Source organism: Anabrus simplex, chromosome 8 (genome assembly GCF_040414725.1).
Source record: "Anabrus simplex isolate iqAnaSimp1 chromosome 8, ASM4041472v1, whole genome shotgun sequence".
In the NCBI taxonomy this organism is placed as follows: domain Eukaryota; kingdom Metazoa; phylum Arthropoda; class Insecta; order Orthoptera; family Tettigoniidae; genus Anabrus; species Anabrus simplex.
This window is the reverse complement of record NC_090272.1, coordinates 2228378-2243356: the sequence shown is the minus strand read 5'-3', so window position 1 is coordinate 2243356 and position 14979 is coordinate 2228378. Positions and strand designations below refer to the sequence as shown.

Here is a 14979-nt window from a genome sequence, read left to right as displayed (position 1 = left end):
AGAAGAAAGGAAAATGGGCAAAGTAATATTAGATGTTATCCATGAATATTGCATTTTTGTTAAACATTTCTTCGTTACTGTATATAAAGCTTTATCGTTAGATTATTTGCCAATGTTGCCAGGAGTGCATATATTAGTTGTTTATTTGTTTTATTTCAAGAGCAGCTTTCTGAACTGGACGTTGTGCTGCCATCTTTTGTGGAAAATATAAACTATTTGCGCTATATCGTTCGTTCACGGAAGTCATACAGAGCTACCGGAAGTTATGAAGAGTGTTACGAGCTCAACTTCGCCTACCTTATGGCTGCTTCTCCGTCTTGATTTAGTGCACACTATATTGCGCCGCTCTATGAACCTTCTGCTTGCTATGCTGTCTCACCACTGCTTCATCTGCTACACCGCCACGCGCAATCTCCGTGACGTCACCTAGTTCTAGTGTGTTCTCGAGCTCGCTTCGCTCCGTGTATATATACTCGCCGCTTTCTCCTGTCCGGCGATCAGGTGTGACTTGGTGTTGTAATCGGCAGTGGGAGCTCAAGCCCTGCACCGGCTGGTCCGAGTGCATTTGGACTTTACTTGGTTCTCCGTTACGTGTTGGGTGAGCAGACTTTTACTGTAATTATTTACCATTCATTTTAATTTCGCCCTCTCATTCATCATATGGGCTTGAATAACGCCTCGATATTGAACTATCGTCCCTTCAGGACACAGCGAAATTTCACGGTGCCAAATTATTGACTTTGACTTTATGATGGAAATATGAAGGAGGAAGCGTGCTGGGCTTCAAGTTTTGAACAGTTGTACTGGAACTCTTTCTCTCGTTTGGAGCGGACATCGTACCCTGGTCAATCCTCTTTCCCTGCTTGAATCTCTTTCCCGATTTTTCCTTCTTTTCGTCTACCTTTCGTACCCCTAGTAACATATTAATAAATTTGTAGCTTGGTGCTCTGCTAAATTTTTTACACTTCATCTGGCGTATGCCTTTCGATTATTCTGGTGTCTACTTGTTTTAAAAAGAAAAAAGGTGTGCCTTAGTTTTAGGGGGATAGCCTGTTCTTTTATCACGTGCCTTTGTGAGCACTGGAAAAATTCCTTTTAACGAATGTTAATTTTCTTGTTCCTGTTTCCATAATTCCTTGCTACTTTTGTGGCATTCGCGTGAACATTGGTATAAAATTTTATTCTGGTTTCGTGCTTGGCGCCCCCCCAAGCTCTATTGTGGTTTGGTGATTACCCCTGTAAGATACGTACACTAAACAAAAAAAAGGGAGAGAAAACCTGTTGGTAATTTGTACAATTTCCCACTTTAATGGTGTATCAAATGGTCGAAGTTCTTATTCTTATAGTGTAAACAATTGTTATTTCTTGGAGTTGTTTTAATATATGTGTTCATTTTTTGAAACCTGTGCTTGTGGGAGTTTTTTTTTGGGTGTTCTCCTTCCCCCCCCCCTCTTTTCCACGTGTCCCTACCGCGATAGTTCCTCTGGGGAAAGGCCCCATAATTGAAATCACCACTTGATTTGGGATGTGATCACTGCTATCTGGTTATTCTAGACACGACATTTAAATATTGGTGTTACCTCACTTTACGCCCTTCCCTGCGCATTGCTCTGCTGAGTCCTCTTCCCCCCCGCACCGGCAAGTATATCTTGAGTCCCTTTGCTTACTTTACGTCGAACTTGGCCGGTTTATGCTTAGTGATTGCTGCAAGCACTTGAAAGTACATATCTGTTTAAATGTGTCAACGCTCACCGTAACAAGAGCGACCGGAATTCATAAAGAGCCGTCTGCCCTTAACCGGATGAACGAATGAACGAACGAACCTGGAGCGGAGAGCGGCCTCTGACTTCCTGGCTCGCTCCTACCTTCCCGCTCCCAAGAATCGACTCTTTTGAACGACTCTCAGTTAGGAGCGGGAGCGAATGAGCTAGCTCCCTCAAAAGAGCTAGTTCGACCCATCACTACTGCGTATTTTCGCAACCAGTAGGGGAGTTGTAGACTGGCCGAGATAAGCTTCAAGTCTCATATCTTGTGACCACCTGGCATAACAAGGGGAGAGTGGGAAACGTTCACGGATAGTTGAGTCTTCCCTGAGGAAAGGTGCAGTCGTACTGATTGTGTGTGTATATAGTAATTCATTATTTACGCGTTTTGTACCAATTACAATGTAGAGTCTGTATAAATATAAATATCATAACAAAAAGAGAAGAATGTTCTCTTCAACCATGAGTGGCTAATTTCTGATACGAGCTGGCTCAAATGTAGCCAGGATGACCTGGGTCTACGGCGCAGTTACAAGGTCTGTCTAATTTGAATATCATGTTTTGTAGTTAGAAATGTAAATTGCTTGTCCCATTAAATTACTATGTGGCGTGTGTAAAAATTAAGCGTATTCGTGTCATTGTGCGAAACTCTAAAATGCGTTTATAAATTCCTTTAAGAAAAAGCTAATCGGTGAAGTTTTGAATATTGTTATGAAAATTAATGAAGTTATGTTCGGGCCGATGAAAGTTACAATAATGATAACTGTTGTGAACGTGATAAAGTTAAATATCAAATTAATAATAATAATAATAATAATAATAATAATAATAGTAATAATACAATTAATATTCACGTCAGGTAAAATGTTTTCAGCAGTAATGTCAAGCGAGATTTGCTATTTATACCGAAATCCAGCGAAGTCTGATAAAGTTAGCACTTACTTTTGGAAACTACATTTTGTAACACAGAAAATCACGGTATGCTACTTTGCACTTGAGGTCAGAAAAACGTAAAGAAGTTAATTGTGAGATTCTTGTAAAGTTGTTGGTCATTAATGTACTTGCATTTGAAAAGTGTCAAACAGGAAGAAATGAATTTTAATGGAAATGAAATATTATGAGAATAGTTAGGAAGATGTTAAAGGCAGAGTAAGCCTGTATTTTATGAGTGATGTATAATGAACAGTAGACGGAGGATAAGAGTTCTTGTTTGTCGACGGAGAGGAATTTTGGTGACAGGGTGTATGTTAAAATGTTATATTTCTGAGACAGGCTGTATAAGATGACGATGTCCTGTAAGCAATCCAAGACGATTGACAAATTGAAAGGTGGTCAAATCCAAGGGACATCGTGTTGTAACGCCTATTTTAATTACAAGTCGATGTTCTTCCATGATTATATATTACATGAAACTGTAGGTCTTGGCAATTACATCCAAGTGACGATTCTATGTAAAACCAGAAAGTGCATTTTTGTGATAGTCGACTTCACGAACAAAACACATTCTGACACACGGTCAAAGTAATACCTTATTATTGTAAATTGAAGTCTATTCTGTATTTTTGAGAGACGAAATTATCGTTGACTAGAAACATTGCGAGTGAAAAATGAATGTTATTAGAATGAAAGTGTAGCTTGAGTAGATTGTTGGAAAGTTACTTCACTGGATAGTTCACGGCAATACATGTCGAGATGAAAGGCCATTTGGAGCCTCACACTTGAATTATGCTGTGGATTTCGTAATGGTGGTGATAATTGTTTTCAGCGATATTACGTAAAGTCAAATGGGAGTTGTATTTTTATTTAGCGAACCTCACTGCATGTGTTGAGATTGTATTGAGGAATGGATTAAAATATTCGAACATGTTGTTTAAATTTGAATTTCACGCGTTATTGTAAGAGATGCACATAGTTACATTTCCAGGTTCAAGTTCATTCTGCGGCGAATTTCATTTCATTGTGTTAGAGTTCTAACAGTGATTAGATTTAAATATCCGGGATTGTGTTTGAAGTTTCGATTTCACCTGATAGTGCAAATTGTGTGTAGATATCCTAACGTTGGATCAACGATAGATTTAGGATGCTGCGCGTATTACATAAATATACGGATGTGTAGACACTACGTAGGCTCAACGACAGGATTAGGGCGTCGTCTGTTTATAGTCAGGAAATAGGTTAGTCATTTTTGCGAATCGACTTAAACGATGTTAGTGTTTGCAGTAGTGTGTTAGTAGGTATTATTCGGGCCATGTTTCAGCATCATTCTGCATCAGCAGTGGCATGAATGTCAGAGTTGTCCCACGTGGAAGCCTAGCTAATGAAGACTGATCATTACAGCTTAGATGACAGTACATGGTGGAACTATTGTGACCATTGCTGTTAACTTGTAATGAACACCATGCCTTTTGGTAATGTTTCGCAACCTATCCAAAGCAACCGATAGTCGATTTGGTTCGATTAAGGCTCCATTCGGGGGATGTTCCAATATCCGATAAGATACCAGACTGGTGGATATCCTTAATTAAATGCAAATCTGGAATTCTACTTTTTGAAAGTCAGATTTTCCATGGATCGTGTGCATTAACTCTCAGTTATCGTTTGAATTAATGATGCCCGATTTTCAGGGGTTTTTTCTCGTTTTTATGGGTTTTGCTGCCCACGAATTTTTACTACACTTTCATTCTTTGAAATATAATGTTAAACAATAATAAAATAAATATATAAAACTCACGTTAAGTATTGTGACTGCGTTAAAACGTTGTAAAATTATTAAGTGATTTTTCTACCTAATTTTATAAACATATTCATCGTGATTAAATTTGAATAAATATATTAGTAAGCACATTTTAGCTCGTCATATAAAGTAGTTAGGCTCTCTTCTGAACCCCATCATTTGGTCAATATAGTGACAGAAAAAACCCGCTACGACCCTAAGATCTAAGAGTTCGATATGGCTCTATTGAAGCAGCCGAGGCCGACGACCAACGATGGAATGGTAAGTTCAAGGGTTCAGTTAGATAAAATTCATCAATTTCATGTCATATTTATTTACTTACATATTTCGTTATATCAGTGTTTTGTTATATTTTAAACGATGGTAATTAATGCATTCGTTCGTAATCCTTTTCTTCTTAATTGTGCATCATTTCATTTATTGTCTACTACGTACATGTTTTTGGCATTAATCTTGGAGTTGCTGGAGGAACGTAATCTAATATACGAAGCTTTTGCGTCGAATTTAACTTTTCTAAATGACTCATTAACTTAAACAGTCCGCAGCTGATCCCCCTATGATGTCCGCCATTTTGATTTTGATATTACGGTCTGAAACATTGTAGCAACACCTCCTAGATAATAAGGTCTAACAACAGCGTGGTGACGTCACGCTAAGGACGCGATGGCAATGCAGAGAAACGCGGAACATGGTTAAACACAGACATGATTTTAATATTTTTGCCGATGGAATACTGTGTTTACTAACAAATGACGTTTAAATTTTAAAGGATATTGAATTATACTGTCGTTATTACCGTATTTTAGTGACTCTGCCATTGAAGATAAACACCAAACAGTTGTAAAACACAACAGCATTTTGCTATGTTAACTTACTTAGGCCGAATTGCTAACAGTACAACAGGAAATTACAAACATATTTCAATTTAAATAGGCATTACATGATCTTGAAAGAAAACTAGCACGTATAATATTAGGATAGGCCTAACATCTAAGCTGATGTAGCATCACTGGCAGTATTTGCACATGAGCCTACAATGTTTCCTCTCTTGAAGTTCATGTATGGTTTAATGAGAATTTCACGTTGAACTTCATATTTTATGTATTCTAGAAAGTATGTAAGTTCCTGTCCTAACATTGGACTACCATTGGAGCCTACTCTTTTAAAAGTATTGACATGTGGCAACATTAAATTTCTACTATGTCTCATAAATTTGGAAAAATCGCACAGCGCAACAGCCTTAAAGGGCTTGGCCTTGGCCCACCTAGCAACCGCTGCTCAGCCTGAAGGCCTGCAGATTACGAGGTTTCTTGTGTTCGGCAGGACGAATCCTTTCGGTCGTTATTCTTGGCTTTCTAGACCGGGGCCACTATCTCACAGTCACATAGCTCGCAAATGTAATCACGTAGGCTGAGTGGATCTCGAACCAGCCCTCAGATCTAGGCAAAAATCCATGACTTGGCCGGGAATCGAACTGGGGCCTCGGGGTAAGAGACAGGCATTACATCCCTTCACCACGTGGTCGGCCATAAATTTGTAATCATGAGGAGATATCAGACAGAAGGTTGAACAAATAACAAGAAAATCATACACAAACTCCTTTTTGAACTAAGAAATGTTTTAAATATGATTATTAAATTAACTGTGGGGACATCATCCTCGGTGTTCAATTCACGAACTAGGACTAGAACTAACGTATTTCTTGAATCTTTGTACACATTGTTTCACTCATTCCTTGTAATGCAGCTATGATGTTTAGTAACTAAAGAATATACCACATTTGTATTAGTAATTTTCTCCACATATATATTAGAAATATGTTATACTTTAATAAAAACCCGTTTAGATTAAAGGCCATGTCCTATTAGATGAATACATATGCTATGCAGTATGGTTGCCTTGATGTATCGACGTACAGAATTATTACTTACGTTCCCTTCATCACTGCACAACAAACATCAGGTAACAACGTGTTTATTGTACTTTTCAGCTGTGTAAGGTTGTGGATTGAAATTCTGTGTATGAGATATGTACTATCTTCAATGGCTCTGTTTATTGCTCCTCTTTCTACTCTACTTTTTTGCCTAGTTCTCTTCACCTGCCAGAATGTGACGATAAATATGATGGGCAGTTGGGAAAGACATAAGGCACTGCAGTCTCTGACAGTCATGGTCTTGGAAGAGAAGTAGTTAAAAGTGTTTCCAGAGGATCAGTACCAGTCAATTCCCATAAAATATCATCGACATTGTAATGTTTGTGGCATAGCGTCTCGTTGGCTGAACGGTCAGCGTACTGGCCTTCGGTTCAGAAGGTCCCGGGTTCGATTCCCGGCCAGGTCGGGGATTTTAACCTTAATTGGTTAATTCCTACAACACGGGGGCTGAGTGTATGTGTTGCCTTCATCCTCATTTCATCCTCATCACAACGCGCAGGTCACCTAGGGTGTCAAATCAAAAGACCTGCACCTGGCCAGCCGAACATGTCATCGGACACTCCCGGTACTAAAAGGCATACGCCATTTCATTTCACCTGTAAAATAATGTGTCACCGTGAGCGAAATTCGCGCATTTACACCAGCAGCTCTTGTAGGTGGTATGTTTTAATGCGCATAGTAATAATAATAGTAATAATAATAATAATAATAATAATAATAATAATAATAATAATAATAATAATAATACCGTTGAAATAATGAATCCCATGATTGTGAGCTAACATAACCTTATATCATTGAAGAGTAAATATGCCTACTTATAACCATCTGTTGCGTGTAGTTAAATACGTCATAGGCCTATGCTTATTATGATGGTGTGTGAATGTAAGAATAATAGTTAATCACCATTGAGTTATTAATAAATCTGTAGTCTTGTCTTGGAATTGCACGTAAACATATCTGCTGCATAACCTCGTCTTTCGGAAACTTTTAATGTACGGTACCGGTATGCACTTCATTGTCACTGTCACAATTCTCCTTACAGTTAAGTTCGCAACACATCAGTACCATTACGTACAGCGGTATTAGCAATTGGCAACATTAAACGAATTATAACTCTTCTAATTTCAGCGTTACATATCCAAACTCATTGCTGTGTTATCATTGAAATGGTTCAAGCTTGCCTCCCGATGCTGACATCACAGTATATTCCCAGAACAGTTGTAAGGCCTTATTATCTAGGAGGTGTTGATTGTAGTCGGTCTTGGTTCTTCGTGCCAAAAAATCGATAAACAAGAAATCGCGCTCTTTACAACGTGTTTTGAGTGACTACAAAATATTTCAAGATTTATAAGCAGATTCATTATCTGATGTACGGTACCACATGAGTGTTGAGCCCTGATAATCACCTACACTCGGCTGAAAAATTATGAGAATTCTCCTTTCTATGCATATCATATTTCCTTGAGCAGAGCTAAAATTTTGTTGGCGAGATTATACGTTTCAAACGGTGTAGTCATGGAATACGGAATATAAGGTAGCTATCACTGTATCTTTGTTTCTTTAAACCTTGATACAGTTAACAAAATACCATCGGAAATGTAGAGCTATTCCCTGCAACATCAGTGCGAATGTCAACCAGGCGCGGTACATTCAGTTATCATGTGTAGATCTGTGGACAAATATACCGAGTGACAGTTAATTGGACATTCCTAATGATGAACAGGTAACACTAAGCGGGGAGTAATCATAAAGAAAAATCTTACATCCTTGCATACAATGACCTACGTGAAAGGCACAGACAGGTTAGATCAGTTTCTTTCGTACTACACCATGCTGATACAGACTATCAAATGGAGCTACAAGAGGTACTGCTTTGATAATTATCACACCTTACAGACTACTAATCAACCTAGTGAGTACATATTCCAAGTACATACTTTTAGTTACAGTTGTTCGAGTGCAGCATAGTAAATTTCTTCTTGGAGGCTTGAATTATCCGTTCAGCATGGGTTAGCAGCCTCCGTTCGGGCCATGCCATCAGTATGTTAAAATATCGTGGCGCTGTATTTTAGATTCGACGTCAAACTGGAGGACACATGGTCATGAATAGTCACCTACAACTAGAAGTTCCTTAGCCTTTCTCTACCATCTATTCCTTATCAGACTGTGACCAGTATCCTCAGGAGGGGTCTTTCATTATGTAGGAAGTATTGGATGTATATAATTATTAATCAAACGCTGTCTAATATGACTTCTGAACAATCTGTGAATCTTCCCAGACATGTGAACGCCAAACAGCAGACCGGCAGCAGGGTGCGGCTGCTGTATTCCACCCCGTCGTGCTACCTCAAGGCTGTGCATGAAGCTAGCGTGACGTGGTCCACCAAGAACGATGACTTCTTCCCGTACGCCAACGACATTAACTCTTACTGGACAGGGTTCTACTCGTCCAGGCCGAGCAGCAAGTACATGGAGAGATTGGCTAACAACTACCTCCAGGTAAGTGACCTCCCTCAATATTTGTACTTACTTCAATTGAAATATAATAATACCACTACTAATAACAATAATAATGGTTCATGGTGGGGATTTCTGTCCTAGTTAGTGAACCATGGGGGCAACGGCCGAGTGACCTCTTAAGTGGTACTGGGAGTCAGGATGCCAGTTGCTATGGAATGGGAGGGGACATCTCGAGTCATGGCCCTCCTTGTGCTCAGGAGGCTAGGACTATACAATCCATCGTAGTCCCTAACCCGTTAGAGGAGAGATCCTCACTGGGACTACGTGTAGGTAGGGTAACATCCCGCTTCACGAATTTATCGAGCTCAGAACATTTTAAGCAAGCCTAGGACCTATGGGAGTAAGAGAATTCAATTTTTTTGACAGGCAAGGGACTCCTTGGCAACAAAGTGGCGAAAGAAATGAAAATTGAATGGGCAGCTGTCAATGTTAATGGGGTTTATTTCCATAAGAAAGTAGAAATGGCTGAGCCAGCAAAGAGGGTGTTAGGAGTTAATGATATTCAACTAAGGGGAGATTACGAGGAAGAGGGGCGATGTTATAGAGTGTCATTGACGAATGTTAAAAAGAGAAGGGCAGAGTGTGGGATAGGACTACTCGTTAGGAATACTATTGCCCGGTACATAGTTTCTGTTAGGGACGTATATGAGCAAATGATGTGGGTAGATTTGGCAGTTGGAGGAAATAGGACGAGAATTGTCACAATTTATTCACCATGTGAAGGTGGAGATGAGAATGAAGTTGACAAGTTTTATGAGGTATTGAGTAACATCGTTGTCAGAGTCAATAGCAAGGATAGGATATTGGTAATGGGCGATTTCAATGCGACAGTTGGAAATAGAATTGAAGGACATGAAAAGGTGGTGGGTAAATGTAAGGAAGATATGGCAGCCAATAGAAATGACAAGCGTTGACTTGACTTCTGTGCTAGTATCGACTTCCCACTCTTGTTATACGGAGATCTCTACAGTGTTTTGGACATGTGTTAAGGAGAGAAAATAGCATTGAAAAACTAGTTGTTCAAGGAAAAATAAACGGTATCAGATCGCGTGGAAGATGGAGAGATCAGATCAAAGATGCAACTTACGGACTTCTTCGAGAGACAATCGTGAAAACAGGAGACCGTAGACAAGGGCGACTTCTGGTGATCGCCGTCGAATAGTAAATGTAAGCATGAGATCACGATACTCAAACATGAGATATGCTACTGAGAAGAGAGACGGGTTTAGCAGTTACGAATACATTCTTCAAGCATGGGAGGGTAGGGGCACCCGATCTTGTGAATATTTCGCTAATAACATGGAAAGGCTGGGTCAAGAGGCAGGGAAACCTTTCTGCACAATATTAAGGAACCTTACAAAACATTTGTTTCACTAAGAATAGTTTAAATTGGTGTTCGAGAAACAATTATTTTTGTGTGTATTGAGTTTTAGTTATATATACATTTGCGTGCTTCTGCTGAAACCCCTACATTTTCATAACTAATTGACATAGAAGTTGTGGTTCCCCGAATTTGTAAAGAATTGTGTTAATCTGGTAGTACGGTACTGTCATAACCAGCATGACTACCTGGAATAATGTATTTGGTTTAAAATTAGTCTTTGGTTGTGGTGAATATCCTTCATTATACCTGTACGAAGAATTGAATGGATAATATTAGAGTTTTCTACTACACTTTAATATATATAATATATTTGATATTTGCCCCACTTTGGGCGTCATTTGTAATTTTACTCATTCTACGTGATTTGAAATTACTTTAAATAAATAAATAAGATAATTATAATGATCTGAAATGTCCGTAATCAGAGCCCCGAAGTTCAAGAAAATGGATCCGTAGCATTAGGGCGGGTAGATGAGGCTGTGTGCTGGTACATCCGCTACGCCTGTTACTTAACCCTCAGAAAACGTTCAAACGGGTGGGAACTGCATGTAGGTTATCTATCTATAATAAAACCTTCACAGAGACATGGGAGGAGCTAGCTATATTTTAACATAGCTTTATACACAGAGATTCGTTTCATAAAACTCTTGGGGCAAACATAAGTAACCGCCCAAAATAAACAAACACATTAACATAACAACACAAATCTAAATCTGGAGTAAATGCCTGGGGAAACAAGCACTACGGTTTAGTATCATTTGTTGTAATCTTATTAGCAAAAGCCAATGATATGAGCAATATTTTTGCAACATGCGCAATTTTCAGGGATTGTTCCACCGACATGTGGTATTGTGATTAAGATTATCTTTGCCATGCGTAACTCACTGACTTTAACACAGGTATAATCGTACTGTTTACTTTTTAAAACAACTTTCTTTCAAAAGACTCATTAACGCCTTGAAACCGAGCCGTAGACTGTAGTAGTTCCAACAAGCCATGCAATCCAACAGCCTATGAACAGTCTACAATGGACAACACTACAGTAGGTGATCATAAACAATTCACTTAATAACGTAAGAAACGCACACCATTTTCCATTTTTGTGTCAAGGTTTTGAGAGAACTAGTGGATTTTCAGTATCATTTAATACATAAACTATAAACTATCGCAGGTTCTTGGTGAACTTGGCATTGCACAACATCTAATATCATAACTGAAAAGTCTGTATGGAAACAACATTGCAAGTGTAAAGGTAGATGGTGACATTTTAGAATTTTTCAATATTTCGCAGGGTGTCCGACAGGGCTGCATATTATCACCTACTCTATATAACATCTATGCTGAATATGAGATGAAGAAAGTCCTCAATTACTGTACTGGAAGCATGTCAATTGGTGAACGAAAAATCACTAACCTGCGCTTTGCTGATGACACCACTCTCCTTGCCAGCAGTAAATTGCTAACATTGGTAAAAGATGCAAGTTTAGAATATGGGCTAGAGATCAACCTGAGCAAGTCCAAACTAATGATAATTGACAGAGCGGCACAGATCCAGCTGACAGGTCGATTAAGGGAACTAGAAATGGTAAATGACTTTATATACCTTGGGTCTACCATCTGTGATATCGGGAGTTCTGACCAAATGATTAGGAGACGTATCACCTTAAGGCGCGTTGCCATGAGCAAACTCATAAAAATATGGCAGAGCAGAGCAATAACAAACAGGACAAAGATTAGACTAGTTGATTCTCTTGTGTTCTCTGTCTTCCTTTATGGTTCCGAGTCCTGGACCCTCAAGGCAAGAGACGCCTTTCACGTGTGATGTTGGAGAAGGATACTCCGTGTACCTTGGACGGAAAGAAGAACTAATGCATTTATTATTCAAGAACTAAATATCTCCGAACGTCTCTCTTCTCGCGTCATAAGGAGAATCGTCCAATTCTGCGGGCGTATTGTAAGACGGGATTGTGAAAATCTGGTGAAGTGTATCATGGAAGGCAAAGTTGTTGGCAGAAGACCACGTGGAAGGACATCGAGCAGGTGGATTGACCAAGTTCTGCGAACCACCGGTCTGACTCTTCAGGAGGCTTTATGAGAAGCTGAACATCGTCAAATTTGGCGTCGCTTAATCATGAATAATTTGTGAAATCAAATGGGGTCACGACACTCAGCAATGAGTTATAGGACTTACGATGATGATGATGATGATGATGATGATGATGATGACGATGATAATACATAAGACGCAGCAGCAATAATTAGATCATTAGACTGAGCGAGTTCGCCGTGCGTTTAGGAACGTGCAGCTGTGAGATTGCATTCGGGAGATAGTGAGTTCGATCCCGACTGTCGGCAACCGTGAAGATGGTTTTAGACCAGTGAAATGCTGGGTCATTAAATTAAGACCACGGCCTCTTCCTTCCCACCCCTAGCCCTTTCCTACCCCATTCTTGCCATAAGACCTATCTGTGTCGCTGCGACGTAAAGCCAATTAATTAATTGTAAAAAAGAAAGGTAATACGATTAGAGAATTTATGTTTTGCGCACTTTCTTACAGACTAAATTTACTGCAATCCGTTTGTTCCAGACTATTGCTAGTTGAAATATTTATTATTGTTTCCACTAAAAACGCAACTCACATCGTACAAACACTTACTTATCTCCTCATGTATCGTGATGGGGTGTCTGCCTAAGTAATATTGCACCCCTGTAGAGAACACATGTTTTGTGTCTGCCCACAAGAGTTGAAAGCCTTCTCGTTACCAATGCGACAGGTATGCAAGCAGCTCCACGCGCTGGGCGGACTGGGCGACAGAGACCAGGTGGACATGGACGTGCTGAGGGAAGCCATGGGAGTGATGCAGCACCACGACGCCATCACCGGAACTGAACGTCAGGCTGTGGCAGACGACTACCACGCTATGCTCTACGATGGCTTGACGTCCTGCGAGAAGACCATCAAGAGGGCTCTCAGGTAAGTAACACTCACTGGGGAGCAGGGTTGCACTGGTAACAGAAATAGGCTTCACACTCACTCGTGAAACGACAAATTAAAGATAACGGGTTGCTTAGAAGTGCTTTTCGACAATTAAAAGAAGAAAATAATGGTATTGAATTAGTTGTAGGTATTTAAATGTCTCAACAAACCACTGTATATATTACACAAAATACAACATAAGAAGGGCAACAAAGCTATACATCACAGCTATATCAAAGCATTATGATTATTTTGCTGTGTTACCGCAACTCAAAGGCTGATCAATTATTTACAATAGCTTTCTCAGTTGGAGCTGGTTTCCATATAAAGACATATTTGCCCCTGGCACTGTCAATTACTTATTATACGTCTTAATAATAATTTTCTATATTATCTGATAAATTATAAATGTAACGATAATACAATAACAACAACACATTAATAACGGTATTTTTCAAATTCACATAAAAGTTCAGTACCAACATAACTGACCTATAATATAGTTCTATATAACAAAAAGTAACATGAAATAGCATGAAAGCTGCACAGTATTTGTCATGATAATGGTTTATATGAATAACTAGCTGTAGTACCCGGCGTTGCCCGGATAGTTTTTGAGTGTTTACCTTTACGACTTGTATTACCAGTTAGTTATGTGTGAAATGAATTTTTATAGAATTCCTTTTTTACATTTTGATTGTAATTTTTCGATCTACTATGTAGTTTTAGAGTTATTTAGATGAGTTTGATTTCAAGTTTTAGATTGTTTAACTTTCGAGTAAAACTTTCTCCTTACGGAAGCTTGAATAATCATTTTGATCCTGTCGAAAAAATAACAAGTGATAACTATATGTATTTATGCACCGCACTATAGATACGATGTATGATACTGTCACCAATCAGCCTTACGACCCCAAAAATCAATGGATTCAACAATAATCTCGGTTCTATTGCTGTGATTATAAGATCTGCGGCCGTGGAAGCCTTTTTTGAAATAATCTCGGTTATTTTAGACTATATACTTTTAAGCCCATCTCAGTCCACCGAGGCTGAATGTGAACTTAAAGGTATCCAGAGCGTGACAATTCATCTCAGCGACACCTAAACAATAGATTCGCCGGGCGAGTTGGCCGTGCGGGTAGAGGCGCGCGGCTGTGAGCTTGCATTCGGGAGATAGTAGGTTCGAATCCCACTATCGGCAGCTCTGAAGATTGTTTTCCGTGGTTTCCCATTTTCACACCAGGCAAATGCTGCGGTTGTACCTTAATTAAGGCCACGGTCACTTTCTTTTAACTCCTAGGCCTTTCCTATCCCATCGTCGCCATAAGACTTATCTGTGTCGGTGCGACGTAAAGCCCCTAGCAAAAAAAAAATAGATTCGATATTAATATGCATTGTTTTCCATTAATTTTACTCGTCAGTTCCTCACATTCCCACCCCCTCGCGGAGGTTAGTAAGCCATATATGTACGAAGTTTCGTTGAGAGCTGTTCTATATACATCCATTATAGCCCTTCTCAAGCTCCATTCTGATTGCGGCTGAAAGAGTGCCACAGTTCAACTCAGTGATGTCGTAAGGAGTGGATTCAACATTGATGTCAGTCGTTTTCATTTACTTTATATTTCACCCCTTTCCTTAGGAGTGTTTTCCCTCAGCAGTACTTTT

General features: G+C 39.4%; 1 protein-coding gene across 1 annotated transcript in view; it reads left to right on the top strand.

Annotated features, from left to right (window-relative positions):
* LOC136878949 (lysosomal alpha-mannosidase) overlaps positions 1 to 14979 on the top strand; it is a 344628-nt gene that overhangs the window by 162354 nt on the left and 167295 nt on the right. Inside the window, exons 9-10 of the mRNA XM_067152580.2 lie at positions 8713 to 8932; positions 13112 to 13311. Coding sequence (XP_067008681.2) covers positions 8713 to 8932; positions 13112 to 13311 — 420 coding nt within the window. The remainder of the gene's footprint in view (positions 1 to 8712; positions 8933 to 13111; positions 13312 to 14979) is intronic.